The 26611-nt window shown below is 47.8% G+C and overlaps 10 protein-coding genes and 1 non-coding gene across 20 annotated transcripts; 7 read left to right on the top strand and 4 right to left on the bottom strand.

Annotated features, from left to right (window-relative positions):
- Positions 1-520, top strand: LOC9653385. The gene is made up of 2 exons (XM_024659626.1): positions 1-148; positions 209-520. The coding sequence occupies exons 1-2, from the start codon at positions 2-4 to the stop codon at positions 452-454; spliced, it is 393 nt and encodes a 130-aa protein (XP_024515394.1). The 5' UTR covers position 1; the 3' UTR covers positions 455-520.
- A 2633-nt stretch (positions 521-3153) lies between these two features.
- LOC112340722 (cold shock protein 1-like) lies at positions 3154-5935 on the bottom strand. Of its 7 annotated transcripts, XM_024659620.1 has the most exons (8): positions 5659-5935; positions 5471-5612; positions 5314-5405; positions 5172-5262; positions 4532-5115; positions 4335-4448; positions 4218-4267; positions 3701-4155 (listed from the first exon to the last, which is right to left on the bottom strand). In XM_024659620.1, the coding sequence occupies exons 1-5, from the start codon at positions 5917-5919 to the stop codon at positions 5027-5029; spliced, it is 675 nt and encodes a 224-aa protein (XP_024515388.1). In that variant the 5' UTR covers positions 5920-5935; the 3' UTR covers positions 3701-4155; positions 4218-4267; positions 4335-4448; positions 4532-5026. The 7 variants fall into 7 exon arrangements, with proteins under 7 accessions (XP_024515389.1, XP_024515383.1, XP_024515384.1 ...); XM_024659621.1 differs by having other exon boundaries at positions 3154-4448; positions 4532-4952; positions 5026-5115; XM_024659618.1 differs by having other exon boundaries at positions 4218-4448.
- LOC112340723 lies at positions 4467-4974 on the top strand. Its single transcript, XM_024659622.1, has 2 exons — positions 4467-4657; positions 4708-4974. The coding sequence occupies exons 1-2, from the start codon at positions 4511-4513 to the stop codon at positions 4945-4947; spliced, it is 387 nt and encodes a 128-aa protein (XP_024515390.1). The 5' UTR covers positions 4467-4510; the 3' UTR covers positions 4948-4974.
- Positions 5936-5954: 19 nt separating the features above from the next.
- On the bottom strand, positions 5955-7689 carry LOC9653384 (indole-3-glycerol phosphate synthase, chloroplastic). The gene is made up of 10 exons (XM_024659614.1): positions 7555-7689; positions 7234-7500; positions 6988-7164; positions 6852-6926; positions 6756-6800; positions 6539-6703; positions 6399-6477; positions 6268-6350; positions 6150-6218; positions 5955-6093 (listed from the first exon to the last, which is right to left on the bottom strand). Exons 1-10 carry the CDS (start codon positions 7663-7665, stop codon positions 5980-5982), a joined length of 1185 nt encoding a protein of 394 aa, XP_024515382.1. The 5' UTR covers positions 7666-7689; the 3' UTR covers positions 5955-5979.
- A 704-nt stretch (positions 7690-8393) lies between these two features.
- On the bottom strand, positions 8394-9591 carry LOC9653783. Its single transcript, XM_002985542.2, has 5 exons — positions 9208-9591; positions 9069-9146; positions 8930-9014; positions 8780-8868; positions 8394-8730 (listed from the first exon to the last, which is right to left on the bottom strand). The coding sequence occupies exons 1-5, from the start codon at positions 9589-9591 to the stop codon at positions 8581-8583; spliced, it is 786 nt and encodes a 261-aa protein (XP_002985588.2). The 3' UTR covers positions 8394-8580.
- A 123-nt stretch (positions 9592-9714) lies between these two features.
- LOC9653782 (CBS domain-containing protein CBSX3, mitochondrial) lies at positions 9715-11233 on the top strand. Its single transcript, XM_002985642.2, has 7 exons — positions 9715-9782; positions 9931-10192; positions 10264-10345; positions 10409-10482; positions 10537-10597; positions 10661-10801; positions 10916-11233. Coding segments are annotated over exons 2-7 (621 nt in total). The 5' UTR covers positions 9715-9782; position 9931; the 3' UTR covers positions 10918-11233.
- LOC112340738 lies at positions 11104-11225 on the top strand. Its single transcript, XR_002990250.1, has one exon. It is a non-coding gene; the product is annotated as a small nucleolar RNA snoR80 (small nucleolar RNA).
- Positions 11234-12644: 1411 nt separating the features above from the next.
- LOC9653781 (ubiquitin-60S ribosomal protein L40) lies at positions 12645-13420 on the top strand. Its single transcript, XM_002985641.2, has 5 exons — positions 12645-12805; positions 12873-12959; positions 13016-13118; positions 13177-13243; positions 13325-13420. The coding sequence occupies exons 1-5, from the start codon at positions 12703-12705 to the stop codon at positions 13349-13351; spliced, it is 387 nt and encodes a 128-aa protein (XP_002985687.2). The 5' UTR covers positions 12645-12702; the 3' UTR covers positions 13352-13420.
- A 45-nt stretch (positions 13421-13465) lies between these two features.
- On the top strand, positions 13466-15622 carry LOC9653780 (cysteine synthase). The gene is made up of 11 exons (XM_002985640.2): positions 13466-13570; positions 13635-14135; positions 14203-14312; positions 14366-14423; positions 14479-14742; positions 14792-14929; positions 14983-15034; positions 15082-15161; positions 15215-15274; positions 15328-15408; positions 15471-15622. The coding sequence occupies exons 2-11, from the start codon at positions 13884-13886 to the stop codon at positions 15561-15563; spliced, it is 1188 nt and encodes a 395-aa protein (XP_002985686.2). The 5' UTR covers positions 13466-13570; positions 13635-13883; the 3' UTR covers positions 15564-15622.
- A 71-nt stretch (positions 15623-15693) lies between these two features.
- Positions 15694-17826, top strand: LOC9653779 (probable xyloglucan galactosyltransferase GT19). 4 transcript variants are annotated; one of them, XM_024659493.1, is made up of 3 exons: positions 15694-15792; positions 15850-16045; positions 16151-17826. In XM_024659493.1, the coding sequence occupies exon 3, from the start codon at positions 16274-16276 to the stop codon at positions 17774-17776; it is 1503 nt and encodes a 500-aa protein (XP_024515261.1). In that variant the 5' UTR covers positions 15694-15792; positions 15850-16045; positions 16151-16273; the 3' UTR covers positions 17777-17826. The 4 variants fall into 4 exon arrangements, with proteins under 4 accessions (XP_024515261.1, XP_024515263.1, XP_002985685.1 ...); XM_024659495.1 differs by having other exon boundaries at positions 15732-16032; XM_002985639.3 differs by having other exon boundaries at positions 15732-16045.
- A 1024-nt stretch (positions 17827-18850) lies between these two features.
- Positions 18851-25826, bottom strand: LOC9653778. Its single transcript, XM_002985541.2, has 16 exons — positions 25087-25826; positions 24702-25016; positions 24478-24651; positions 24206-24409; positions 23986-24155; positions 23735-23922; positions 23541-23680; positions 23226-23475; positions 22974-23170; positions 22741-22911; positions 22501-22683; positions 19800-22439; positions 19528-19744; positions 19386-19477; positions 19126-19328; positions 18851-19072 (listed from the first exon to the last, which is right to left on the bottom strand). The coding sequence occupies exons 1-16, from the start codon at positions 25447-25449 to the stop codon at positions 18910-18912; spliced, it is 5670 nt and encodes a 1889-aa protein (XP_002985587.1). The 5' UTR covers positions 25450-25826; the 3' UTR covers positions 18851-18909.
- Between the last annotated feature and the right edge of the window lie 785 nt (positions 25827-26611).

The following is a 26611-nucleotide window of genomic DNA, read 5'->3' as shown; positions in this document are numbered from 1 at the left end:
AATGCAGACTCTCGAGGAGTACCTTGGCAACGGTGTTCTCGCGGGAAGCAGTAAGATCTTCACCACAAATGGCTACGACGACGTCCACTCGCTCAAGTCCATGACCAAGAATGATATGAAATCTCTCGGCCTCACTAAACAGCAGCAAGTAAGTACACAAGCATCAACAAGCTTTACTTGGCCTACCGAATTCGTGATGTCGTTGCAGAATGCCTTGGAGCTGAGAGCTTTCTTAGATGATCACGGGCTCTTCGAGTACGCAGACGCCTTAGAGGCAACTGGAAAGACTTTGGCCGATCTCCGCAGGGGCAGCTCGTCCGTCTTGAGCACACGTTACGGCATGAAGAAGGGACACGCTTCTCGCTTCATGGAACAGGAGAACCCTCTGGGTGATCCGAAATTCACTTCTCGAGGGTGCTGCCTTTTCAATTTCACATGTGTGAGCAATCGATAATGCTAGATATTTAAGAACGAGCGCTTACACTATGCTTCTTAAATTCATCGCCGCTTTTAAAAACATTACGTTTCTCGCCGCTTTGGGCCACTGCGAAGTCGTAAGAGATGAAATTGATTGAATTCACTTATTTTTAATCTAGGCTTGTGTGTCTTGGTTTTCGTTGGGCAATCTTTGGCCAGAAGATTCCACGAGTGTTTCTTGGACAATTCTTGCTTATGTGGCCTTTCTTCTTGCAGAGGAAACAATCTGCGGACTAAGTGCCCCCTGGGAAACATAAAGAAAATACATTTGTATCATTTTTCTTTCAAAACTAGATAGGAGTTATTTACCTTCCTTGAGAGTTGCAAACAATGAGCTAATTTGTGTCCTGTTTCACCACAGTTATAGCAAACTTAGCTGCCTTGTCCTTGACATCCCCAGCCGGGTAATGCTTAATGTGGTCCTTTCCCTACGTCCTTCCCCAGGCTTCATTCCAGGAACTCGAAGAGGCAACCTCTTTGGTTTGCTGTTTGGACTTTGCGACTGGCATGGGTTCCTCTTGGGCTTCATCGGAATCGCCATGAAAGCGCTTCCTCGGAATTCTTTCTTCTGAGCTGCTTTACTCCAAACAATATCAGCTTCCAGATCGTCTTGCTTCACTAGCAACTCTCCCGACGAGTACCTATAGATTCGTTTACATTGCATAAAACTTCACGAAAAGACCAGCAGCACTAACTCCAGCATTTTGAACAAGCGCTATGTCATCTGGTGTGGAGAGTCCAGACTCCGCAACAATCTGAAACGATCATTAGAACAAACTTAAGAATGAGAATGACACATACAAGAATCTGTTTCCCCCAAATGATTTCGCTCCTCACTCACTAAGTGGATGTGAAGAGCTGGGTGAATCTGTGTGGGAGAAAGTGTTAGTTGCTATCCATCGCAAAGACAAGCACACACAAACTTGTATGGAACAGTGGATGAAACAAATGGGCTTGTAGATCAAACAAAGGTGGTCTCTTTGCTTGAGGTGATCTTTCTGGGAGACTTGTTTGCCAGAGGAATAACGCGGTCTTGTTAGAAGATTGCCCGGGTATAAAAGCTCCAAGAATTCCATGCGTAGGGGTATTAGTAGCGCAAAGAGCAAGTTTGCTTTCCTAGTCTTGAGTGAGCATATAATTTGTTTGTGGCGCCAATGTCTTCGCTAGTGATCTTCTTCTTGCTATTGTTGTGGTAAGAGTTTTTGCCACAGACCCGGATTACGCTGCTGATTCCGCATCCACCAACGCGAGCTTCTTCACTTTCACTGGCTTTCACAGCGAACTCAGCCCTCCAGCAGGAGCTTTCATGGTGCAGAAGTCATCACTCGCAGAATTCGCAGCTCTGGGTGGTCTCGGCATCTCCGTGGCCAGGCTCTTCTTCCAGTCAAGATCAGTCAATCCGGGAGCATTTTGCAACACTGGTTCCGAGTGAGCATGATCATTATGAAAAAGAGCTAGAAAATGGGAGCATCACCGTTTTTGGGATCGAACTCGGATCGCCCACATGACAGGCAGAAATACTTACCAGTATACTACAACGACAATGACAATGCTGAAGAGGTTTAGCTTTCCTCAATTATTATATTTCCTTTCATAAAAACGTTGACCAAATGTTGACTAACACAGTGACTCGAGATAAAACAGATTGCGTTATAGAGAAATATTGATCGTGTAGAAATATCTGCCTGTAAAACATAAAATGAGATGGGAGAACTCACAGTTGCGTTGCAAAAGCAAGTTAGTGAAGAGACATTAGTTGTTTCTGGCTTTGATAAATAAGTTTTGTTCATGACAAACTTGACTAGCTAGAGGAGCCGTTAATTTTCAAAAAATGCGAATATGCTTAAACCAGGTGGCAAGTGAAATCTTGGAAGGGAATTTCTTGTCCAGGCTCTTTGGGGCAGCAGAGTAAAACACTCGATTTTCCCGCACTTCCAGACCAAAAACAAAATCAGGAGACACAAGCCAGTACTTCTTCGCAATTTTTCTTGGCAGCTTTTTATGCTGTGAGGGCATTCTTGAGCGTCTGGATGGTGCCAGTGCTCCCTTTGAATGATCTGATCGTCGATGACCAACAGAAGGATGGTGGCGGAGATGGAAACGGTGCCAGCATTGGAGCCCAAACACCGAGATGGCCTTTGCCGCATACTGTCCATCATTGAATTGGAAGTGGACGAATATGTTGCCCATCTCGAGCTTCTGGACGAAGAGCTTGTTGGTGGTGTCCACCAGGCCAACGGTGAGCGAGCCCTCTAACAAATAGAGGAGCTCTAAGGCCTGGGGATGGATGTGTGGGGGATTGACCGAGCCTGACTAGAAGAAGATGAAAGCTCCTGGCGCAGCTGTGACATTGCCGCGAAAGGCAGTGAAAGTGAAGAAGCTCGCGTTGGTGGTGGCGGGATTAGCAGCGTAATCCGAGACAGCTCTGGGTCCACGGCTAAAACTCCTGCCATGACAATAGCTGACAAGAAGATGAAGACATTGGTGAATTGAGAAACTTGAATGATTACTATTTAAGCTACTGATTCTCCTCCTAATGAAATTCATGGAGCTTATATACCTGGACGATCTTCTAGCAAGTCCTCTGGCAAACAAGTTTCCCAGAAAGATCACCTCAATCCCAGAAAGATCACCTCAAGCAAAGCAATCACTTCTGTTTGGTTTACAAGCTCATTGTTCCATATGAGTGTGTATGTTTTCTTAAAATTATTTTTCTTGCAATGGAGTCACACCATAGCTCCAAGCTAACTAACACTCTCTCCCACACAGATTTACCCAGCTCTTCACATCCACGCAGCGATTGCCGGAAGAGACGCTAGGAGAACACAAGCAGCTCGTGTTGTAACTCACCACTAAAGTGCCACAGCAGCTCTGGAGGAGGCGGCCAACCAACTGGAATGCGGGCCACAGATCAGTGGTCGGACCAATCACGCGTGGTAGCGGCTCGAGCGCGCCAAGTAAGCCATTGGAGCACCGTGTTGCCAGGTCGACGATCTCCGCCTTGTTGCAGTCCCTCCCTTGCGCATCCGCAAGGAGAACAGTCAAGCCTAAGACGAGAAGGATGGAGAACACACTCTTCATCTCCAAACTCTAGGCACTGCGATGCGATGCCAACAAGTGAAAGAAGAAATGAGAAAAGAGGGGAGAAGCTTATCTCTCTTCTCGGACATGTGTCACGCAGAGCGCTCCAAGTGTTCGCCAATTCCTGGGTGGAACAATAGAAAAGGAAGAAAAAATGTGAATGCTCAGAGAGTGCGCGCCAAGTGTTCTGGCAGGAACAATAGGAAAGGAAGAAAAAAATGTGGATGCTCAAACTGAGTGAGTAAGAGAGAGAGAGAGAGAGAGAGAGATAATGATGATGATGTTGAGGACGGTGGTGGTGGTGGTGGTGGTGGCTGCGGCGCTGGTAAGCTATGGGTATGCCCGTGATGATCGCTCCACAATGTGTGATGGTAAGAGTGTCTCGGCCGAGGCTTCTGGATGCTCCAAGAGGATTGTCAAGGCACTGCGCTCGCTTTCGTCCCAAAACCAGCGAGAGGTTTTCGGGAGCTTGAGGAGCGGCGTGTTGAACGAGTGCTGCTCGAGCCTCTTGCGATTTCCTCTGCCATGCCTGTGCAGCCAAGAGCTCCAGAAGGGCTGCGTCAATGTAACCAAGTTTGTGCCACTCTGTGGAAAATCCTGTCACTAGCTTTCACCTTGGCCTGTTTAAAATAAAAAAGGAACGAGTTTATTCGGCTTACTTGCATTCCAAAGTGAAGGATTTTGAGAAGGCTACGAAGACATCCAATCTCTCAAATCGAGGATCAAGAGGGATAACGAGCAAGTAAGTCCAAGGTTGACAACAATATTAATGTTACCTGTTTGCAGCTGAGATCATCCCGATACAGCTGCTTAGAATCGTTCTCGCAAATACCTTTAAGAAATCTCAAGGTGAGCTAAGCACTACAAGCGACTTTGAAGAGTATGAAACACTGTTGCAAGGCGTCAGATTAGAGTTTAAAAACGAGTCAGGAGGTTCACGGATAAGCACGAAATGCAGACTCTCGAGGAGTACCTTGGCAACGGTGTTCTCGCGGGAAGCAGTAAGGTCTTCACCACAAATGGCTACGACGACGTCCACTCGCTCAAGTCCATGACCAAGAACGATATGAAATCTCTCGGTCTCACTAAACAGCAGCAAGTAAGTACAAAGCATCAACTTGGCCTACCCAATTCACGATGTCGTTGCAGAATGCCTTGGAGCTGAGAGCTTTCTTAGATGATCGCGGGCTTTTCCAGTACGCAGACGCCTTGGAGGCAACTGGAAAGACTTTGGCCGATCTCCGCAGGGGCAGCTCGTTCGTCTTGAGCACCCGGTACGGCATGAAGAAGGGACACGCTGCTCGCTTCATGGAACAGGAGAACCCTCTCGAAAATCGAACCTCCATTCGAGGGTGCTGCTTTTTCACGTTCACATGTGTGTGCAGTTGAGGGCGCTTAGCACGGGATGTGAAGAGTTCCCAGTTAGTAATCTGGGAGCTTGTTAGATATTTAAGAACGAACGCTTACACTATGCTTCTAGTTCTCCAAAGTCGTCCTCGAGATCATCGCCGCTTTTAAAAACAATACGCTTCTCGCCGCTTTGGGCCACATCCTTGCCTGCAAAGTCGTAAAAGGTGAGTTTGGATTGGATCTAAACTGCACGCAGTACTTACTTATTTTTAATCTAGGCTTCTGTGCCTTGGTTTTCGTCGGGCAATCCCTGGCTAGATGAGTGACCTCGCCGCATAACTTGCAGCATCCACCCTGGAACAGTCCCAGTGAAGTCTGTCCCGAACTTAAGCAGCATTCACGTACCTTTGGATAGATTCCACGAGTGTTGCTTGGACAATTCTTGCTTATGTGACCCTTCTTCTTGCAGAGGAAACAATCTGCGAACGAAGTACCCCCTGGGAAACATAAAGAAAATACATTTGTATCATTTTTCGTTCAAAACTAGGTAGGACTTGTTTACCTTCCTTGAGAGGTTGCGAACAATGAGCTAATCTGTGTCCTGTTTCACCACAGTTATAGCAAAACTTAGCTTCCTTGTCCTTGACATCTCCAGCTGGGCAATGCTTGAGAGTGTGCCCACGCTCTCGGCATAGAAGACACACCTGAAAAATCGAATTTTTGTGACATGAACTGAAACAATTTGCTTACCTTCTTGCTTTCAGACTCTGTTTTCTTCGGACACGTCTTCGCAATGTGGTCCTTTCCCTTGCAAATGTAACATCCTTCCCCAGGCTTCATTCCAGGAACTCGAAGAGGATGCGTCTTCAACTTCTTTGGTTTCTTCTTGAGCTGCTGTTTGGACGTTGCTGCGACTGGCACCACCTTCTTGGGTTCCTCCTCTGAAACTTGGGCTTCATCGGAATCGCCATGAAAGCGCTTCTTTGCAAGCCTCTGCCTCTTGCTCACCATCTCGAGCAGAGCATAAACCCTAAAGCGGAAAATCGTACCAAACTTCCGATCGTTTGCTTATTATGCGAAGATTGTTTCATTCTTCTGAGCTGCTCTACTGATATCCTTTCCAAAAAGGCTTGCAATACCAGCTGCCGGATCGTCTTGCTTCACCAGCGACTCTCCGACGAGTACCTGCGAATTTGTTTACATTGCATAAAACTTCACGAAACTACCTCTGCAGCACTTACCGCACTAACTCCAGCATTTTGAACAAGCGCTATGTCGTCCGGTGTGGAGAGTCCGGACTCAGCAACAACCTGCCCAAACGATCATTAGAATAAACTCAAGCACGAGAATAAAACATACAAGAATCTCTTTCTCCCGAATGATTCCGCTCCTCACTCCTTGTAGCAAACTCTCAGTGTTCGTGATGTCAACCTCGAAATTTTCTACGCGAACTCCATTAAGTTTCGAATAGAACATTGAACCCGACTCACCTAAGTTCCTGTTGTTTATCCCAATCATTTGTATTCCTGGAAGACGTAGCACACGATCCATTTCCACTGCATTGTGAACCTGAAATGTACAATCCATATAATCCATATGAGAATCATGTAAAGGATAAGAGTGCTTATACCTCAACAAGTGCAGCCATCTTGAGAGCTTTCGTAATTTTTGTCATGTATAAAAGATCTTGATCCGGAAGCACAGCAGCAATCAAAAGAACGGCATCAGCACCTTTAATTCGAGCATAGTAGAGTTGCCAGGCATCAATAATGAATTCCTTGCACAGCAACGGGCACTGCAACAGCACATCATACATGTCAACTGGAAAAGTCAAGCTCGTTTGATACCTGAACCCCGGCTTCACGAATGGCCTTCAAGTTCTCAAAGCTCCCCTGAAAAACCATAGTTTTGAGAGACAAACAAAACCACGTCTAAGAACTTGCCTGGAAATATTTGGTGTCCGTCAAAACGCTGAGACATGCCGCTCCACCTCTCTCATATCCTCTTGCAATACGCACCTGCGACACAAAACTGGAAACCATCTATCACACACGCTTGCTCACAACTCCGCAACCTTACCGGATCAAAGTCGGGCTGGATGACTCCTTTGCTCGGGGATGCCTTCTTCACTTCGGCAATAAGTCCTGGCAATCCCGTCTCAGCCTTCCTCGCCTTTAGAGCACCTATAAAGTCCCGCGGAGGATCAACAGCTGGTAAAGCTTTATGCAAAGCACTCAACGGCGTCTTCTCCTTCATCTACATCCAGTAAAGAGAAAACGACCATTGAAAGAAAAAGAATAGCAAGAGTATCAGAGAATGTAATACCTCTGTGACCTCTCGCTCTGTGTTCCACACAATCTCTTCGAGGATGTTTCGAGGAGTATTTCCTTCGTTCTGGAGTTTAAAATCAAACGGCCCGCAAGCGTGAGTCGGAGGTCCAGTCGGGGGCCGCCGACGAATCGAAATACCCTGCTTGGAAATAATCTCTTCCTGGATTCGCTTCTCCTCCCACCCTTTCCACTCTGCCGGGGTCTCAGGCATGGTGCTTGGCGGAGCAAAGACCGCCTTCTCCTTGGCAGAATCCTCGTCGGGCTGGAAAGACAGAAGAGAATCGCTCCACACATCGCTGCAAATCCAAGAACATACCCGATTCGTGGCGCGCATGGAGACGCCGGAGCTGGAATTTCGCGATGGCGCCCCAAATCCGGACCCGATGCTCCAGCCGCTACTCGCCCCGGGGCGCAAGAATGCCGTCATCGCGTGGACAAGTCCTAGCCTAGGGCTTTACCTCCATTCCCAACTTTAAATTTCACTCAAAGTTATGAATTGTTCATCATAATTAACTTACATTTTCTGTTAAAAGATAAAATAACAGCGTAGAACAGTGAATTTTGCAATAATCCACAATTGGACGAGATGAAAAACAAGGAAGAGCTCTCTTGACAGCAATTTTTTTCAAATGTCTAGTAGGGAGCCGTAATCTTGCAAAGGCTAGTTAATAATTAAAATGCCTCCAAGAACACTTATTATTATTATTATTGTTTTCCAACTCTAGATGTATCTCTACATGGAGTCATACATCGACTCCAAATCTAGCCCAAGTAAAAGCTCGTCTTTCTAAAAATTTATACTCATGAGACAAAAGGGTAACGCCAGCAATTTCCACAGAAGTTGCAATTGCGTAAGCAACTTTGTTCCGTACACTTGCCTCCTGCCGTATAGTATAAATGGCAATCTTCAAGCATCCACATGAGCAAAAACAATTCAGCAAGGCATTTTATTCGAAAGGTCAATATGGCGAGAGCTTTGGCTCAGGTAGTTAGTCTCGTTTATACCAGTTTCTATTCACATCAGTAGGTATTTGTTGATATCTCTTGGCACTGACTGCATAGGCTGCTGCAACATCATCTAGTTCTGATTGATCCATTTGCATAACTTACCCTCACTGATGTCTCCGTCTGAAAGGAGGAGATTCCGACAGTCCGAAAAGTTACAAATAATTAGATACAATTTGGCTTCACCAACTGAATTGATGTCTTTTTGACAAGAATTCAAACAGGATGAGAATGAAACGTGTCTTGAGATTTGTTCCAATTCTGTGGAATAACGTAAGAACTGAGGTTCGAATAAAGGATACGTTCTCTTTTCCAAAATCGGGGCGACCAAAAAAAATCAGCCTTCAGAATAAGTGCAATCGATCACGAAGGGGTTAGTCAAGGCGATAAACTCTTGAGTGTTGATGCCAAGCTTAAGATCAACATCGCCACCACCCAGCCAAAAGAAATCGGGTTTTAGATTGGCAATCGCATCGGACAAAATCACCTGTGAGATAAAATTTGTGAGAACCCGAAGCATGCTTTGGAAAACTTACAGGAATGTCTGTTCGCATCCCAATCGGTGTAACAGCATTGTGCTCGTATCCTGACAATCTCTGAGACTCTTCCTCTGGTGCAAGCCGCACTGAAAAACAAAGAAAACCAGTTCCAATCGTACACGGATTTTCATACGAGAAAAAGCTTACAGTTGAATCTCTTCTTTGGTATTTTTCCTTCGTTGAGATCGTAGATAAACTTCTTCACTTTCTCGGCATTCAGACGAGCATTGTACTGCAAGATTGAAAAGTTGAAGAGAAAAACTTCAATAGGTAGAAAGGGTGCTACCTGGACAACTATGACGTAGTATTTAGAATTTTTCCGATCGCTACAATCCGTGATGTGTGATGGAGCCTGGGTGTTTACCTGCGCATGCAATGGAAAATGGATCAAAGAACAAATAGAAAATGCCGCCATCGGCACATACCATCACCATACTCTTGCAAAGATGATCGATCGAAACCGCTCCAAGCACCTCCTTCCTCTCTTCGAGCGTTTTCTCATAGTAATCCGCAGGGACTCGCTTGAAGTGAAACGAGCTAACACCGGCATTGCTCAAAATCCCTCTCAGCTTCTGCTCCACATCTGGCTTGGAGATTTCATCACAGCTCTGCTCAGGAGCTCGCTCATCCTCGCTGCTTGTCGTGAATGCGTCGCTGATACTCACAGATTTGAGGCCTTCGTGGATTGGAAAATCCTCTCTCGTCATGGAGCTTCGCTGCCGGCGAATCCTCGCTCCTCCGGGAGCCCTAGCTGTGCTTCGCCCTAAAACTCTCGCGCCCAAAGCAATGTCAAAAAGAAAGCACGCCATACAGACGGACACGCGTCGAAATGTTAAGGCACATATCCGACGGTTATCACAGTCACACGTGTTGCGATCCTGACAATCGGGAGGCATTTTGTAAGAGCTATCTACTTAATCCATTTGAAGGAATTCTTCGTGTTAGCTAGGGCTCGGCGACTAGCAAGATCGTTTCCAGGGCAAGAAATCTCTCGATCGAGGTCTAATCCCTCTTCTTGATGCCAGATTCTTGTGATTTCTCCCTTGAATCGCTGAGAGATGCACGAGAGATGAGATTCTAGCCGCATCGCACGAATGGAGCATGAAATTTTCTCGTGGAAATGAGCTATAATCTTCTCATGGATGTAGAATGCAGAGCGTCGCGGGAGCTCTTCGTGCCCAGGGGAGGGTCGCGCAGCAAGGGATTCTCAAGCATCTTCGCGTGGCGGCCACGAATGATCGGTTCCAGCTCCCTCGCTGGGAATCCTCTGTCGCCAAGCCGTCAAGCTTGGAAGAGCATGGCTTCGAGAGCACGACCATCGAAGATATCTTGAAAGGAAAGGGGAAGAGCGCCGATGGATCGTGGCTCTTTTGTTCCACCGACGACACTGTGTACGAGGCCGTGAGATCTGTTGAGTAGTTTTTTCTTTTGGGGCTTTCTTTCTCTCGATTTCTAAAACACACTATGATGTTACTTCATAGATGACAACTCACAATGTGGGAGCGCTCTTGGTGGTCAAGAAGGGCGAGAAGGGAGCCATCGCTGGAATTATCACCGAGAGAGGTCAGTAGTTTCTCATGAAAGCGGCAAAGTTTAGTCACGGACTTTTTTCTCTTTTTTCCTCAGACTATCTCCGGAAGATCATAGTCCAGGGGCGTTCTTCCAAAACAACCAAAGTTGGGGATATCATGACTGAAGAGGTGGGTATCTATCGCAGACTCGCAATAACTCACGTAAAATTCGCTCTCTTTCAGAACAAGCTCATTACTGTCACACCCTCCACTCGAGTTCTCCAGGCAATGGAGCTCATGACTGGTAACTTCATCATCTTAGATTCCATTTGAGCCATTTTGATGTTCTTTCTTCTTGGTTTACCAGAGAAGCGCATCAGGCACATCCCCGTTGTCAAGGACAAGAAAATGCTGGGAATGGTATCGATCGGTGACGTTGTCCGCGCTGTTGTGGACGAGCACCGCGAAGAACTCAAGCGGCTCAACTCGTTTATCCAGGGCGGATACTGTAAGTCGCCGATCCCATTGATTTCTTTGTCTCTCATCTTTGATTTTAATTCTTTTGATATTCTTTCCGAGGATAAGTCCGAGCTTACGTGATGTGGGCCGTGCGTTGTTTCAGGAACTTTGAGAGAAGTCTTTGTTTTGGACGAGATGATGACGATAAAGGAAATGCCAAGTGGCAGGGTATCTGCCACGTCGGACCTTAGATGCTTTAAGAATCAATGCGCCTCTCTTCTTTTCTAGGGTTCTTAGCAAGGGTTTCGCGCAGCCGCGGCGGCTAGACTAGAGGGGAAGTGTGCGCCATTTACCAATTTCAGGGGCTCTCTCTATACCCTGTGATCTAATGGCTTTGGCGCTAGATCGACCATGGCCATTCTGGTTGATGGGATTGTCAGTTCTCATCAACCCGGGAAACTCCATGAACATTTTCTTCTTGTTTGATACTTTTTCTCGAGTGAGTTTTGCCCCACATTGATCTTGGGCTTTTAGATCCGACAGAGACTTTCACCGCAATGCGTGAAGGACGAGTGCAGTGTGTTGGATGCAATACCCACGGAGACGCCCCGTTTCCAAGGCCTGTGCGAATGCCAGCTTGAATTCCTTGGTGCTAGAAAACTTTTCAACCAGGACTTGATCGCCGCTCTCAAGAACACCCGCGTAGATCCTGCTGTCCAGGTGCTGGGCGATGATGGAGGAGAAATCCTTCGTGATTGTGGCTATGGATTCGGCCTGGAACTCCGCCAGCCGATTGTGCTGCGGGAATGATCTCACAAAGCTTGTGAGCTTTCGAAAGTAAATGCACCGACAGATGACTGCCATGATCGCAATTGCTGACAACAAAATGCCGACGATAATTACTACTTCCGACGCCATGGGCGCTCTTGCAACTTTTGCTGGATGCTTCGAAGCTCTTCTGGCTCTTTATATTTCTGGTCGATCCAGAAACAGTTTGTGACTAAATGTTGCCGCCGTTTGGGCGAAGAACAGGGAATCTAGAAATTTGACTTTGCTGCTTGTAACCTGTTTCTAAATGGCGGGGAGAGAGGTTGTGCTGTTAGATTCCATGAGATGGCCGGAGTTCCATGCTTGCAATGGTGTCTACGTTAAAATACGTAAGGGAACTATTGCTAACTCGTGCCAGAGAGAGATTTCTCATTACATTGATAGTATATTGGAAGCGATGGAACAAACAAAATACAAAGGACAAAGTATTGACTGAGAGATTGAAGACACGATACTCTCTGGATATCCATAGGAGAGAAGGTTGCTAGCATCAAATTTTAGCAAAGGAGCCCACTTTCACAAGCAAACACAATGGATATTTCTTAGAAATAACACGCTTTATCAGAAGAACAAGCTTCGCTCAAGAACACTCTTGGAAAAACTTTCACTGCTGCGGTGAACTAAGAACGATCGCGCTGTATCGAATGCAGTAGCCGCGGAGACGCCCCGAATTGCAAGCTTCTGTAAACGCGCGCTTGAATTCCCCTTTACCAGAGCATTTATGGACCAGGACTTGTTCCCCGCTCTCGAGAACACCTATGTAGATCGTGCTGCCCAGCTGCTGGCTGTGGATTGACGTGAAGCCCTTTGTGATCCGGAGGATGGATTCGTCCTGGAACTCGGCCAGTCGATCTTGGGTTTCCTGCGGGAATGATCTCACAAATTGGTAGAGACTTTCCATGAAAATGCAGCGAAAGATAGCCAGTGCAATAAAAAACACGGTTAATCCCAGGAGGAACCAAAACACAAGCATTCTTCTCTCGGTGTTTGTCGTGGCTTATGTTAGACTATAAACAATACCCGCACTTAGGGCTTGTCGACGTGTATGAAATCTCCACCGTCTAACTTGTTTTAGGGTTCTTGGAGGCATTAGGGTTTTGCAGAGCCGGAGGAGCAGCCAAGATGCAGATCTTTGTGAAGACGCTCACGGGCAAGACCATCACGCTCGAGGTCGAGAGCAGCGATACTATCGACAATGTCAAGACGAAGATCCAGGACAAGGAAGGTGCGCTTGTGTTTGTGGGTTTCTTGGGAGATTGGATTTTGATGGGCGGCTTTCTCTTCATTTCCAGGCATTCCTCCGGATCAGCAGCGGCTCATTTTCGCCGGCAAGCAGCTGGAAGATGGCCGCACGCTCGCGGATTACAACATCCAAAAGGGTAGAAAGCGTGTTTTGGGGCTTTTCTTTCTCGCTGAGTTTGCGTTTTTTTGCCAGAGTCTACGCTCCATCTCGTGCTTCGCCTCCGCGGAGGAATCATCGAGCCTTCGTTGATGGCTCTGGCGAGGAAGTATAACCAGGAGAAGATGATCTGCCGAAAGTAAGTGATTTTTCTTCGATTTCCAAGCGCGTGGAGTTCCTGATTTCTTTCTTCGCAGGTGCTATGCAAGGCTTCATCCTCGCGCTGTGAACTGCCGGAAGAAGAAATGTGGCCACTCCAACCAGGTAAAACGTTTTTTTTGCGAGGATTCCCTTCTTTGTATGTTCTTGTAGCTGAGATTTTGGTGTTTCTTTGTTTGATCGCAGCTGCGTCCCAAGAAGAAGATCAAATAGAGAGACTACCAATGTAGAAGGAAACTTCTCTGTCGAAGGGAAAATTCAATCAATCGAAGCATTCTATAAGCCTGTTGTGTTGTTCTAAAACCCTTGTTAAAACCCTCTGTGTGAGCAAGCTCTAGGGTGCGCGGCGGCGATGGGCGAAACGACGCATCCTCCCACAATGGTACTCGTGGAGCATCACGCCGGGCACCACCATCTCCACGAAGCCGCGAGGTAAAGAAAGAGCAAACTTGCGCGTGATTCTTGTGAACGATGATGAGATGATCGCTTGACACAGGGCGAGCAGTAGATTCCTTGTGTCGGCATCGGCGTGCGTCAAGATCGCGGTGGTCAGCTTCGGGATTGGCGTGATCGTGGGCTTCAATCTAAACAAGCGCGTCCGGAAATTCGCGTCGCGGATGCTCAAGCGCCTCAAGGAGCCCTAAAAAATTGTCCATGTGTGAAAGGAGTTCGAATCTTTAGAGAATATGCGGCATCTTTCTCCCATTGCGATCAGGTTTAGGGTTTATCGTCTAGTAGCGAGGAAATGGCGACCGCTGCTGCTGCCGCCGCGGGAGGAATCAGTCTCGTCCTGGGAAATGCCGGCTGCGGGAGGAGGGATTCGGCAGTGGCGATGCAGCGCCGGATCATCTCGTCGGCTTTGAGGCTCCAGCGGGGGAAGATTGTGGCGTCGCCCAGGGCAAGACATGCGATTGCGGCTGTTTCGACTGAGGTGCAAGCTGAGGCCGCCGGTGCCGAGCCAGAAGAGGGGCTCAACATCGCGGAAGATGTGACGCAGGTAAGAGTTTCGCTGGAAAAAGGAGGAAAGAAGGATTTTTTTGTTACTTGGGGGTTTGTCTTTGTAGCTTATCGGAAAGACGCCGATGGTTTATTTGAACAGCGTTGTCGATGGCTGTGTTGCCAACATCGCTGCGAAGCTGGAAATCATGGAGCCGTGCTGCAGCGTCAAAGATCGGTATGGCTTTTGATGAAAGAAACCGATCGCTTACTTTGTTTTGCTACTTTCAGGATCGGATATAGCATGATCTCTGATGCTGAGGAGAAGGGGGCCATAACTCCTGGCAAGGTAAGCCTTGCTGCTTTTTTCGCGTGCTCTACTCATGACCCTCTGTGCCATGCAGAGTGTTCTGGTTGAACCTACGAGTGGTAATACTGGAATCGGACTGGCCTTCATTGCCGCGGCGAAAAACTATAAGCTGATCCTAACAATGCCTGCATCCATGAGTCTCGAGAGGCGCATTCTACTAAAGGCCTTTGGTGCCGAGCTTGTCCTCACCGATCCCGCGAAAGGCATGAAAGGAGCAGTACAAAAAGCCGAGGAGATATTGAAGAAGACTCCAAATTCTTACATGCTCCAGCAATTTGAAAACCCCGCAAATCCCAAGGTGCGTTAGTTATCTCTTTATCCGAGTTTAACACTCCTTTTCGTTTCAGGTGCATTTTGAAACCACTGGACCTGAAATCTGGGAAGACACACGAGGCAAAGTTGACATTCTTGTGGCTGGAATAGGAACTGGCGGTACCGTGACTGGTGCTGGACGCTTCCTCAAAAAGAAAAATCCGAACATCAAGGTATTGGTGGTTCTGGCTGGTCTGCTTTTCCAGCTTACAGTTGTCTTTTACAGATTTACGGTGTTGAGCCCACAGAGAGTAACGTGCTCTCGGGCGGAAAGCCAGGTATTGTCTTACGTTGAATTGCTCACAGAAAGTGGTGGTCTTGTCAGGTCCGCATAAGATTCAGGGTATTGGGGCGGGATTCATTCCAAGCATTCTAGACGTAGAAATCCTTGACGAAGTCATTCAGGTACTTTTAAATGCAAAGCTTCAAAACACGATAGTTTTGGTGATGCTTTGTAGGTTTCAAGTAACGATTCTGTGGAAATGGCAAAGCAGCTGGCGTTGAAGGAAGGCCTGCTGGTACTAATTCTTACAAAATGCGATTGCAAAGCTCTAATCTGTAAGGGCACCAGGTGGGAATCTCGTCAGGAGCTGCTGTGTGTGCCGCCATTCAGGTGGCAAAGCGACCAGAGAATGCAAACAAGCTGATCTGTGTAAGTGCGATAGTGTGTTCCACCTTAGTCATGGCAAGATCTGATGAGCTTATTTGCTGCAGGTGGTTCTTCCTAGCTTCGGCGAGCGCTACTTATCGTCCGTTCTGTTTCAATCTATCAGAGAAGAGTCCGAGAAAATGCAACCAGAAGCTTGAGGTCTTTGTTGTTCATTTTTTGTTTCATCAAGTGAATATGAAGGTGCGTTTTGTAGTCTTGTACATTCTGATTTGTCTCCACCTTCAACACCGGGAGGGTCTTTTTTACGAGCAGTGTGCTATAACATGGCTAAGAGAGAGCCAGACAAGAATCCTATTGTGGAAAATTCCAGGGGTAATGGTAACTCTTTACCAGCTTTTCTAGAAAAGATCGAGATGAAGCTGGGCGGTAAGTCCGTGCTGCTTAATTCTAATCAGTGCTACTTTCATGTTTGCATATGAACAGGTTCTATGTTGGCCTGAATGATAAAACAGAATGAACAGGTTCTACGTTGGCCTAAATGGTGAAACAGAACGAGGACGACTGCAAGACAAATGCGCAGTATCTGACAGCAAACCATGTCTCTTTGTCTTTGGAGTGATCAAGGGGTTCACACACCGGCGATGATTGACTAAAATATGGAAGAAGGTACCCATGGCTGGTATGTAAGTTCGAGTGAGGTTGGTCTTGACACGAGTTTTAAATAGTTTTGCTTACATATTTGCCGTGTCTTGACTGATTCGCTGGCGTGTTTTTACTCTGATAGGGATCGAGACTGGGACCACTCTGGAGAATGGCTTGCGAGCAGTCCTGAAAGGAGGAAAGCACTGAATTCAGAAGCGTGAACGACGGAGCGAGAATTCTTGAAAAGTCGGGTTCAATACGGTGAATGATGGCTCTTCGAGTGAAATTTAGCAGCTCGTCGTCTCGCAAATTCTTGCTATCGTCGGAAGGAGGTGCATCGTTGCTCCTTTCTTGCTGCATTTTTTTCTGTATGTCCGCGAGCTTTGGGACTTACTGGGCATTCTCTTCCTCCTACAGACTCCACCCGATCAAGTTTCTCACGTTTCCGGAGCGACACAAGAGTTCCAGTGCTTTTCTCGTCACAGACAGGGACAGAGCACGGCATCCTTTTAACCGGGGCGATCATCAAGAATTTCCAGATGGCCAGGACTTGGACTCGTGTGAGGGGAGGCGGGTGTTCATGTACGAGCTTCCTCGCAGATTCAACTTGGAAGTCCTGGAAAAATGCGACAAGATGGTCTCCTGGCTTACGTTCTGCGACCACTTCATCAACCATGGCTTCGGGAAGGCGCTGGCTGGAGCAAATTCTTCGTGGTACGCCACCGATCCTTACATGCTGGAGGTGATCTTCCACGAGAGGATGCACAGGTACAGGTGCCTTGTGAATTCTCCCCGTGAGGCCGATGCGTTCTTCATCCCTTACTACGCAGGACTGGACGCTCTCAGGTTCCTTTACGGGGCGGACAACTTGAACAGGCACGAGCAAGGGGTCGATCTCGTCGAGTTTCTGGAGGCAAACTATAGCTGGAGCTGGACAAGAAATCTCGGCCACGACCACTTCATGGTAACAGGAAGAACAGCTTGGGACTTTGCTAGCTACCGCGGAAAGTCTGGAAGCTCGTGGGGGACTAGTCTTCGGCTGCTCAAGCAGATGGAAAACGTGACGACTTTGGTGATGGAACGACGTCCCTGGGATCGGACAGAGCAGGCAATACCGTATCCAACTTCCTTTCACCCGGCGACCAAGTCGGAGCTACAGGCATGGATCGAGAGAGTCAAGGCAAGCCCGAGAGCCAACTTCATGTCCTTCGCCGGAGCTCCGCGGCCTCAGCAAAACGAGAGCATCCGGGGGATCCTGTTTGAGCAGTGTCGCAAGTCCCGGAGCTGCGAGGCCGTGAATTGCTCGAAGCTGAGGTGTGCTCACAATCCCCTCCCGATCGCCGAGAAGCTGCTGTCCTCGATCTTTTGCCTCCAGCCGCAGGGAGACACTTCCACTCGCAGGTCGAGCTTCGACTCGCTGGTTTGCGGCTGCATTCCCGTCTTCTTCCACGCCGACTCGGCCTACACACAGTATACTTGGCATCTCCCTCGCGAGCGCGAGAGCTACTCGGTGTTCATCCCCGAGGAAGACATCCGTCGGGATGGGCTGGAGGTGGAGGAGTTTCTGAGGAGCAAGTTTAGCAGCCAGAGGATTGGAGAGCTCCAGAGGAACATCCGGAAGATCATCCCGCGGCTGCTCTATACTGGGAAGCCATGGAGCTCTGGCGATGGTGGTCGGGATTCTCTCGATGGGGAGGACGACGCTTTCGACGTGAGCGTGAAAGAAATGGTGGAGAAGTCGCAAAGGACCCAATTTTCCAGTACTTAATCATTTGTTTTGCATTCCTTAAAGAATCTCAACGGCCAGGATTTGTTTTCCAAGATTTGCATCCGACGGTCGGCGTTTGTTCAAGATCAAAATGAGGTATATTCGCTGAGCATCTTGATGAGCCCTAATTTGGCGGGGAGCGTTTTGATCTGATCCGATCCATGCGCGAGAGAAATGATGCGCCTCCGAGAATGGGGCACCGCATTGTGGCTGAGGATCCGGTATTGATCGAGGTAAAACAAGCAGCCTAGGGCTCTTCCAATCGAGCGATCGTTCTCTCTTTGCTTCAATCCAGTTGAAATCCAACATGCTGAGAGGAGAACCATGCTAGGCCCTCTAGAGTGCCCGGTTTGCCTGGAGTTCTTCAACGATGGATCACACACGCCCAGGCTCTTGTGCTGTGGACACACCGTTTGCCAGTTGTGTGTGGAGCGCCTCGTCGTCAGCTCCTCGCTGCCGAGGTTTCGATGCCCGGAATGCCGAGCGCTGTCCAAGTGGCGAGGAATCCACCACTTTCCAAAGAACTACATCCTTCTCCACGCTCTGGGAGGATCACTCTCGACACAACCAACAACGTCGACTTTAATCTCGCCGCCATCGTCATCGCCAGGAAGAACTGGAAGGATTTTCTCACTACTCTTGCAGTCACCGACCAACCTGTTCCAGCTTAGAGGTACGCTTGTTTTTGTGTGATTCTTTCGGTTCTAGGATCTAACTTCCATTGTTTCATCCATCCATTCCAGGTGCTAACGTTCCTGGTGTTTTGGAGCGCAAGCTCTGGGAGCTCGGGAAGCTAATCGCCGCCAGCGTCGTCTTACTCGTCTTTCTACCGATCTCCATCCTCCATCTCTGCTTCTCGTGGTGGACGGCACTTCTCGGGTTTGTGGTGTTCTCGTGCTTCTCCATCGGAGTGGTGGGGATTGCTCTTTTTCTGCTCTTCCTCTGGTGGACACAGAGCGTTGTGCTGACACTTTACAGCTTTGCGAAGTTCTTGTTCCGGCCGAGCTCGTCGGAGCTGTCCAAAACGTATAGCTAACAGGGACGAACTACTCGTTTGCGAGAGAAACAACGAGACTGTAAACAATGAAGCCTGGTCTCGGGCTCTTCTTCTATAATATAGCAGATATGCAAGCTCACTCGTGCTCGGAAACTTTCAGAAAAACGTCTTGAAGTGTCGTTTGCTCGATCTGCCACTCTCGAATCCCGTGCTCGAGTTTGTTCGCATCGTCTTCTAGCAACTGGAACAGATACTTTAGATCGAAGATCTTGATGGAAAACTTGCGAACTCGGCGCCATCTATAGAACGATGGAAGTTAGAACCAAAGAAAAAGAAAAGCACCAACACTTACGAGTAGACAAGAGTGGCATCTGGAGCAGCTCTTTTGATCAGCGAAGCAATTGTCTCGGAGCTCTCGTGGTCGTCTTTCTGCGTCACAACAGTGAGAGTGTAGCCATTACTGTAACGATTCTTGAGATGAAGTGGAGCTCCAAGGCACTTCATTTTCCCATGAGCCATGATACCAATCCTGGTGCAAAGAGTATCAGCCTCTTCCTGCATAAGAGAAAGTTTTTGAGAGTCCATCGAGAGCTGGAAAGTTTGCTTGATTACCATGGAATGTGTTGTGAGTAGAATCAAGCGTCCAGCATTGGATTGCTTGTTTACAACATCCCAGATCGTTGTTCTACTTACAGGATCAAGGCCTGGAAAAGAAAGCTGAAGCATTAGTGAAAGCTTTGAGAGGATGATTTACCGGTTGTTATTTCGTCCATGAGTAGAATCGAGGGACTCCCAACGAGGCTAACACCGAAAGAGAGCCGACGCAGTTGACCTCCAGATAAGCTAGACGCTTTCTTGTGAAACGAGTCGCCATTGAGTGAAAGCTCGCCAGCGATTGTCTGAATGGAAGCTCGAGCTTGCGCGGAACTCAAGCCTTTGATATAAGCGTATATCATGAAGTGCGACCACACCTGGAAAAATAGACAAAGCTAAAACTGAAGAGGAAAAGAGAAAGCTTTCTCTTACCGAGAGATCCTTCCATACGACATCCGATTGAGGACAGATGCTCAGCTGGTTGGGAGAGAGCTCGTTCTTCCCGGTAATTACTTTTCCTCCAATCTCTATAGTTCCTGCCGAGGGTGCGAGAGAGCCGGATAGCATCGAGAGTGCTGTAGTTTTCCCTGCTCCATTTGCTCCTAGGAGTCCAAAGATCTCACCATACTGCAAGCCGAGCGTGAGATTGTCCACTGCTACTTTGGCTCCCTTCCCGCTCGAGGCCGGATAAATCTTCCTCAAGTTTTGTGTCTTGATCGCCAGTACTCCAGGCTGAGCGTTTCGAACTTTGTCCACCTCCATAGCAATGTCTTCGGAGTCGGATGTCCCATCTTGTTTTGCTTCCTCGTCCAAAAACTTATTTTCCCTCGTGAACAATCTAGAGAAGCACCCGAAGGGATTGAGCGACGCTCTAGCCTGGTTGACGAGCACTCCAGCGACGTATAACAGCGTGCTGCCAAGGAGAAGTACCACAATATCCGTAATAAGCTCGCCTTGCCTCACTCCAGCAAAGAGAAGATAGAGAACTCGAGCCAAAGCCAGGGGTGGAAAGATGGCGGCTCCAGCAGGCATGGAACTTTGATCCTTGTACTTCAGATTGACGAAGACGCAGCCAGCAGCAGTGATGATGATCCCGATGGCAACGAACGACGCGGCTCGAACGCTGCTGAAAAACCCGGCCGTGAAAGTTGACATGCCATTGAGAGCGTGAGCCCAAGCCAAGATGATCAAAGCGGACATGAGCGGATCGGCGTGGACGAAGCTACTTCCGACCAGTCTTCCAATTACGAAGAACACCACCCCATCGATCACTGAGAGGATGAAGTCGTAGAGATAGTTTCCAAGCCAGTACGCCGATGGTTTCATCCCAGCGATCACCATCAAGTGGAGGAGTCCAGTTTGACGCTCCATGACGAGCCTCCGGACGTAGAGAGGGAAGAACGTTGACAGTCCCATGATGGCGAAGAGGAGCGTCGCCGGGTTGTAAACACCATCGTCCTGTCGGTTGCCTGCGAACTCGAGATCCGGATAAACTCTAAGCCTGGCCGTGATCGCTGGAGCATTGCTGTCAGCCGTGGAAGCTAGCCCGTTGCTTATAGCGTTCATCGCGAGGAAGGGAGCTACTGAGGCGACCATGTAGGAGGAGGTCGAGGGTGGATCGGTGTAGAGCTGAGCGAGATCTTTATAAGTGCTGCTGCTGCCGGAGAAGCCACACAAACCAGACGTTACGTTTCTCATGCGTATCCAAATCCTTGTTGCGTCGTACGAGTGGAACCTGGATTTGTATCTCACAGTAGCTGCGACATGACGATCGCTAGAACCTCCCGACGAGTAAGTCGACCAGGCCAGGCCGGAAGTCGGGAACAAAGCATCATAAGTTGCGGTGGCCGTGGAGAGGTCTTCAATATAAACTCGATCGCCGTCACTGGCTCGAGCGTTGGATGAGCAGAACGGAACTCTGACTCGGACAGATTTTCTCTGGAGATCTTGCTGCCCGGATACGAACAGAGCATTAGGATCTGGATTCTGAATTTGTTTGAGCGCCACCACCGTAGACTTGTTGCTGCCAGTGAAAGTATAATTGAGATCGAGGTCTCCTTGGGAAGAGTACCATACCACCGGTGTCACTGCCACCCTCGAGCTTGGATCTAAAGTCGAGTTGAGAAGCATTGGAGCGAGAGCTGAGGAGAGAGCAGTCCACGATAGATCAATGTGGAAGAAACCAGCTTCAAAGTTTTGAGCGCTGCAGTAGCCACTGTCAACCAGATCGCTCCTTCCCGGACAGACGTTCTCGGAGAAACTCTGGCGTGTCCCGGAGATCGATCCTCCGAAAAACTTCATGAGTAGCACGTATACCACGAACGTAAGAAAGTAGAAAGCGAAGGCCTTCTTCTGTGCCAAGTTGAGCTGAAAGTTTTTGTATAACACCGCGCGTATCTGCGATCGGAATAACCCAGCGTTGCTCGTAACCGTCGTTGGAGCTGGATCGTTTTGATTTTCCCCATTGTTTACGTGATTCTCACCACGGACTTGAGTGTTTGGAGGCGGACCAAAACTCTCGGTGAGCTCTTCGTAACTTTCGTTTAAAGGTTGGCTTTCGTGGTTCTCATCTTCTGCGATGGAGTCCATCATAACTGGAGCTTGCTCTGCCAAAGCACACGTTAAGCACACCGCATTTGGTACCTTGACGGAAATCCCAGAGCGCGTGTAGAGAGTAACAACGTCGACTCTTTTCACCCCACACATAAGGCACAGCTTCTCAACATCGGGACTCTCGTTCTCGTTCTCTTCAGTCACTTGGTGGTCATTTCGAGCGCTGAGCCGGAGAAAAACTTCTTCCAGAGTTGTGTTGGAGATACCCCATTCTTTGAGATATTTGGACGAAGTCGGAGGCTCGCTTTTCTCTCTCCCGGGTAGCCTCACTCTGAGCTCGGTTAAAAGTTTTGGAATGGCTAGTGCTGTGTTGTGGTTAAGTGAAACCTTCAAGTTTCCAGCCGCGGACTGGACAATTTTTGATCCCGGAAGAACGCGTTTGACAATAGCCTCGACTTCCGGCGCGTCTTCGGGAGAGGCTAGAAGCAAAGAGATCTGATAACCAGAACCAAACTCTTTCTGGAAAGTAGTAAGATAAATAAGGAACCAGCATTGCCTGGATCAAGAAAAACACACTGACCTTCAAGAATAGAGATGAACCAACGGCTTTTAGAGTTCCTTGGTGCAAAATTGCGATTTTATCTCCAAGAGCGTCGGCCTCCTCCATGTTGTGTGTTGTTAAAACCACTATCTTTTCTTCTTTGACCTTCTCAATGAGCTCCCAGATTCGCTTCTTGTTTATTGTATCAACGCCTGTGGTTGGCTGCAATGGAAATCATCAATCCTGTCTACTTCAACGCAAAAAAACTTAAGCTTTTACCTCGTCCAGGAAGATAAGTTTACGACGGTCACCCAGCACGGCCATGCAAACTGATAGCCTTCGCTTCATGCCTCCAGAGAAGGTCGTTGTCATGTTTTTACCCTCCTCTGAAAGATCCACTGCTGCAAGAACACGCTTGATTTCTTCGGCAGCGTACTTCCCATGAAGACCCTGTACAAAATATGAAAAGCAAAGAGTGAAAGTTTCATCTTGGCAATGAAAACATTATATACCTGCATGGCAGCACACACGTACAAGTGCTCTTCCGCGTTTAGCTCATCCCAAAGAGCGTCAAACTGAGGACAAATTCCACACACTGCTTGAATCTGTGCCATGTCTGTTGAGAAACTGCAGCCTCTGAAATAAGCTTCTCCATAAGTTGCATCCGTCAAGCCAGTTAAAACGTTAATCAGAGTCGACTTTCCAGCACCTACAAGAATTATGGAAAGTCAGTGAGAATTAATTATCCATATTAAAGTGCGTACCATTGTGGCCAAGGAGAACAAAAACTTCTCCGTTGTTCATTGTCACCGAGACTTCGCGTAGAGCAGTTCCACGTTTGTAGCTCTTTGACATTTTTAGGATTCGCAAAGAGTTTTCTTGCTGCGACTTTTGCCTCTCTTCAGCAAATGTGTCACCTCGAGTGTATAATCCAGCAGCCGCAGTGTATCCCCAGTATCCCCTTTGAAAAGGAAACCTCCAACTTCTTCTTCCGTTTGTTCTTCCAGCAAGAGCCTAGAGCAAAATAACCAACTTATAAAACACAAAACAATGGAAAAAAAGAAGGAACAAATAAAAACCTGTGAAAGGTACCATGCTAGTGGGATGCTGACGATCCAAAGCCCAAGCATCAGAAACACAGAAGCAAGAAGAGAAGGTGCTGAATATACAGTGGCCACCTCGCTGCCGGACTTTAAATAATGCATCGTAGATTGGAGATCTATCACACATTGTCATGTTAAAAGAAAATCATGAGGAAAGGACTACAGCTTACCATGGAATGAAAAACTTTTCCTGCCGTAGATCGTGGTTGCATACATTTCTAGAACTATCCGTCCGTAACTTATCCACGGAAACCAGAAAATAACAAACTCCATGAAGTGAGTGGCTTTGTGAGGAGCCCAGAATCCACTGTAAGGATTGTCCATTCTCACGCAATTCCCAGACACATCAACGCCAAACCTGTTATCACCAAACATAGAAAGGATTAAAAACGACAACCATTGCACAAAAGCAAGAACTCACATGCCCATGGTCAAACTAGTAAGGTTCATCGTCATTGTCGAGAAGAGTATCCCCAAGAAAATCAGGGACGAAACTGTCATGATCCACACGGGCTTTGTAAAGAGCGCCGCAACAATCAGCGCTACCCCGATCATGGCTATTTGAAAAGCGTAGAGAGTTACAAAAAGCACCTGGGAAAACAAGGTAAGTTTCGTTTGCAAGAACTCAAGCATAAACTTACACCAAATGAAGTGTATTTGAAGGCGAAGAGCTGGTGTGATCCCGAAACGAGCTTCATGATAATCACCGTAAGCAGGGAACTCACAAACGAGAGCAAAAGAAACGCGATCGTCCAAGAAGCAATGTGTGCGCTTTCTTGCAGCCCCATCTGACGTAGTTTTCCAATCAATCTCTTTTGTTTCTCCGAAGCAAGGATCATTATCACCTGAAAAAAGAAAAATTTACAAACTCGTAAAAGTATTCTCGAGGAAAAAAAGAAGCTTTGCATCATACCACAATAGTCGAGATCCCAACTCCAGTTGCTATCAAGGTGCCTCCCATGAACCCAATCACGACTTGAGTTCTCACCCGATACGTAGGTTCGTCACATCCGGTCTCTTGCCCGGCACCAACATCCGATTCTCTGGAAATTTTCTCGTCGCTTCTAATGTCAGTGAAAGCTCCAACCTGCATAGCAAAGTGTTACAAACAAAAGAAACATAGAAAGCAATGCTCACTTGCAACGAGAAACGCTGTTGGCCTCGGGATGATGTCGAAATAATAGCAGTATCGAGAGATTTTTGGAGTGTGAGCAGCCTGCCAGATAGACCTTGTGACTTGAGAAATGGATCCAGTTTCTTGAGAGCACCGAATTCGTAGGCTCTCGTGTAGCTTCTGTTCATCCAGACATCATAAGCGTGGAAGTTGTCCGGGAAAAAAGAGACAGCGAGATCGACATGGCCGGGATTCTTCCACATAAACTCGGACATTCTCTGGTTGCTGGGGAACTCCACCACGTCAACACCATACTCAAGTCCCACCGAGTTGGCCACCTAAGACCAAGATCAAACTAGCTTAGCGAGATCGAGGAAAGAAAAAATGAAAGAAAGGACAGACTTTCACCTGTTGCATGACGACTTTCGCGTTGTTTCCAGCGTCAGAAACAAATCCAATCGTGATACAGTGCTGGAGAGATTGGGACGAGTTCGGTGCTGAGAAGCTCTTGAGCTCCATCCGGTTTCCTCGAGCATCCACAACAACGCAGCGAGTCAAGCCATCGGGAACGCTCTGGAGCCGGTCGTCGTTCTTCAAGTCGGAGTCATCGAGCGCAACGGTGGAGAAGAGGATATAGAGTACTATCACCGCGAGGGGAGGAGCAAACACATAAGCCGCGAGGGAGATCTTCCTGTGGAGCAGCACCTTCCAACACTTTCGGGTGAGCGCAGCAAATTGCAGCCACCAGCTAGATCCCTGCTGCTCAACCATCTTCGCCAAAAGAGTAGAATTCGCTCACCAAGCCCAAAATCGCTAAACCATCCTCGCGGAATGGAGTGGAGATCGCTGCTCAGTGAGCTAGAGCTTCGGCGTGTTCCATACTTTTTGAGCGCTCTAGTTCCTCCTGTCGCTAGGTCAGCAGCGTATACGGACAGGAAGTGACGGAGTGGACGATTTTCCATGGTCAAGCCAAAAGCCTCGCGAGACCAACAAGGAGGATTTCTAAGGGCGGCAATGATCTGGAGTAGCTCTAACACACCTGGTTGGAGAAGTCGTCACCAGCATTGCCCCTATCGCGCAAAAGACTCCACCAGTGCCACCATAGCTACAGCTTGTACCGCGTCGTCTTGACCTAACGATTGTGGAAAACTTTGGTTGCAAAGGTGCAAGTGGCTGGAATCATATCCATGAATTGTGGAATAATAATGCACACAAAATAAAATTATAACCATAACGTGATTCGTAACATTATACCAACATAATCACAAATCACCCGATTTTTTCGCCTTTTTTTATTTTATGAAGCGCATTAGAACCTTCCAGGGGATCTTTTGTCTGCCAGAAGTCAACAAGTGTCCCCGCACTCAAGCGCCAGTTGGTGGGGTTCGATTGATTGGAAAGGCCAAAGGTAAAAAAGGACAAGAGAGGTACTTGTACGGCTGTGGCCACGAGTGAAACCTGGACCACTGTTTACACCGCCCAACCGAATATACCTACGTGTCGCCTACGATTGATATGGTCAAACACGGAATTCTCCCCAACGCAGTGCATTTAATGGCTCCACGCTATGGCTTTGCAACACAGTTTGAAAGAGTCGTACCTTTCATTTGGTATATAATTTAAGGCTTGGCTTTCTAGTGTGCTGTGGATTGCTTCTAAAATTGAGTCTCTTCACAATTTCTTCCCTCAAATTGCGAGTGGCCGACTCGGAGAGAAAGAATTAAAGCTTGTAAGGTTGTAAGCTTCAAGCACACATCCAATTTCTTTTCTAGGGGTTATATCTTCACTGTAGTTCTTCTTTCCCCGGGCATCCAGAGAAGAAGGGAGAAGATGGTCTCAATCTTACGAAGGAGCCAGAGCCACCATGGTCAGAGTGACGATTCCTTGGATCCCAACACAGGCTTTACAAGGAATCGCAGCACAACCTACTTGC

Source organism: Selaginella moellendorffii, unplaced genomic scaffold, assembly GCF_000143415.4.
Source record: "Selaginella moellendorffii unplaced genomic scaffold, v1.0 SELMOscaffold_69, whole genome shotgun sequence".
In the NCBI taxonomy this organism is placed as follows: Eukaryota; Viridiplantae; Streptophyta; class Lycopodiopsida; order Selaginellales; family Selaginellaceae; genus Selaginella; species Selaginella moellendorffii.
The sequence above is the reverse complement of the archived record's forward strand: the minus strand, read 5'-3'. Positions and strand labels throughout refer to the sequence as shown.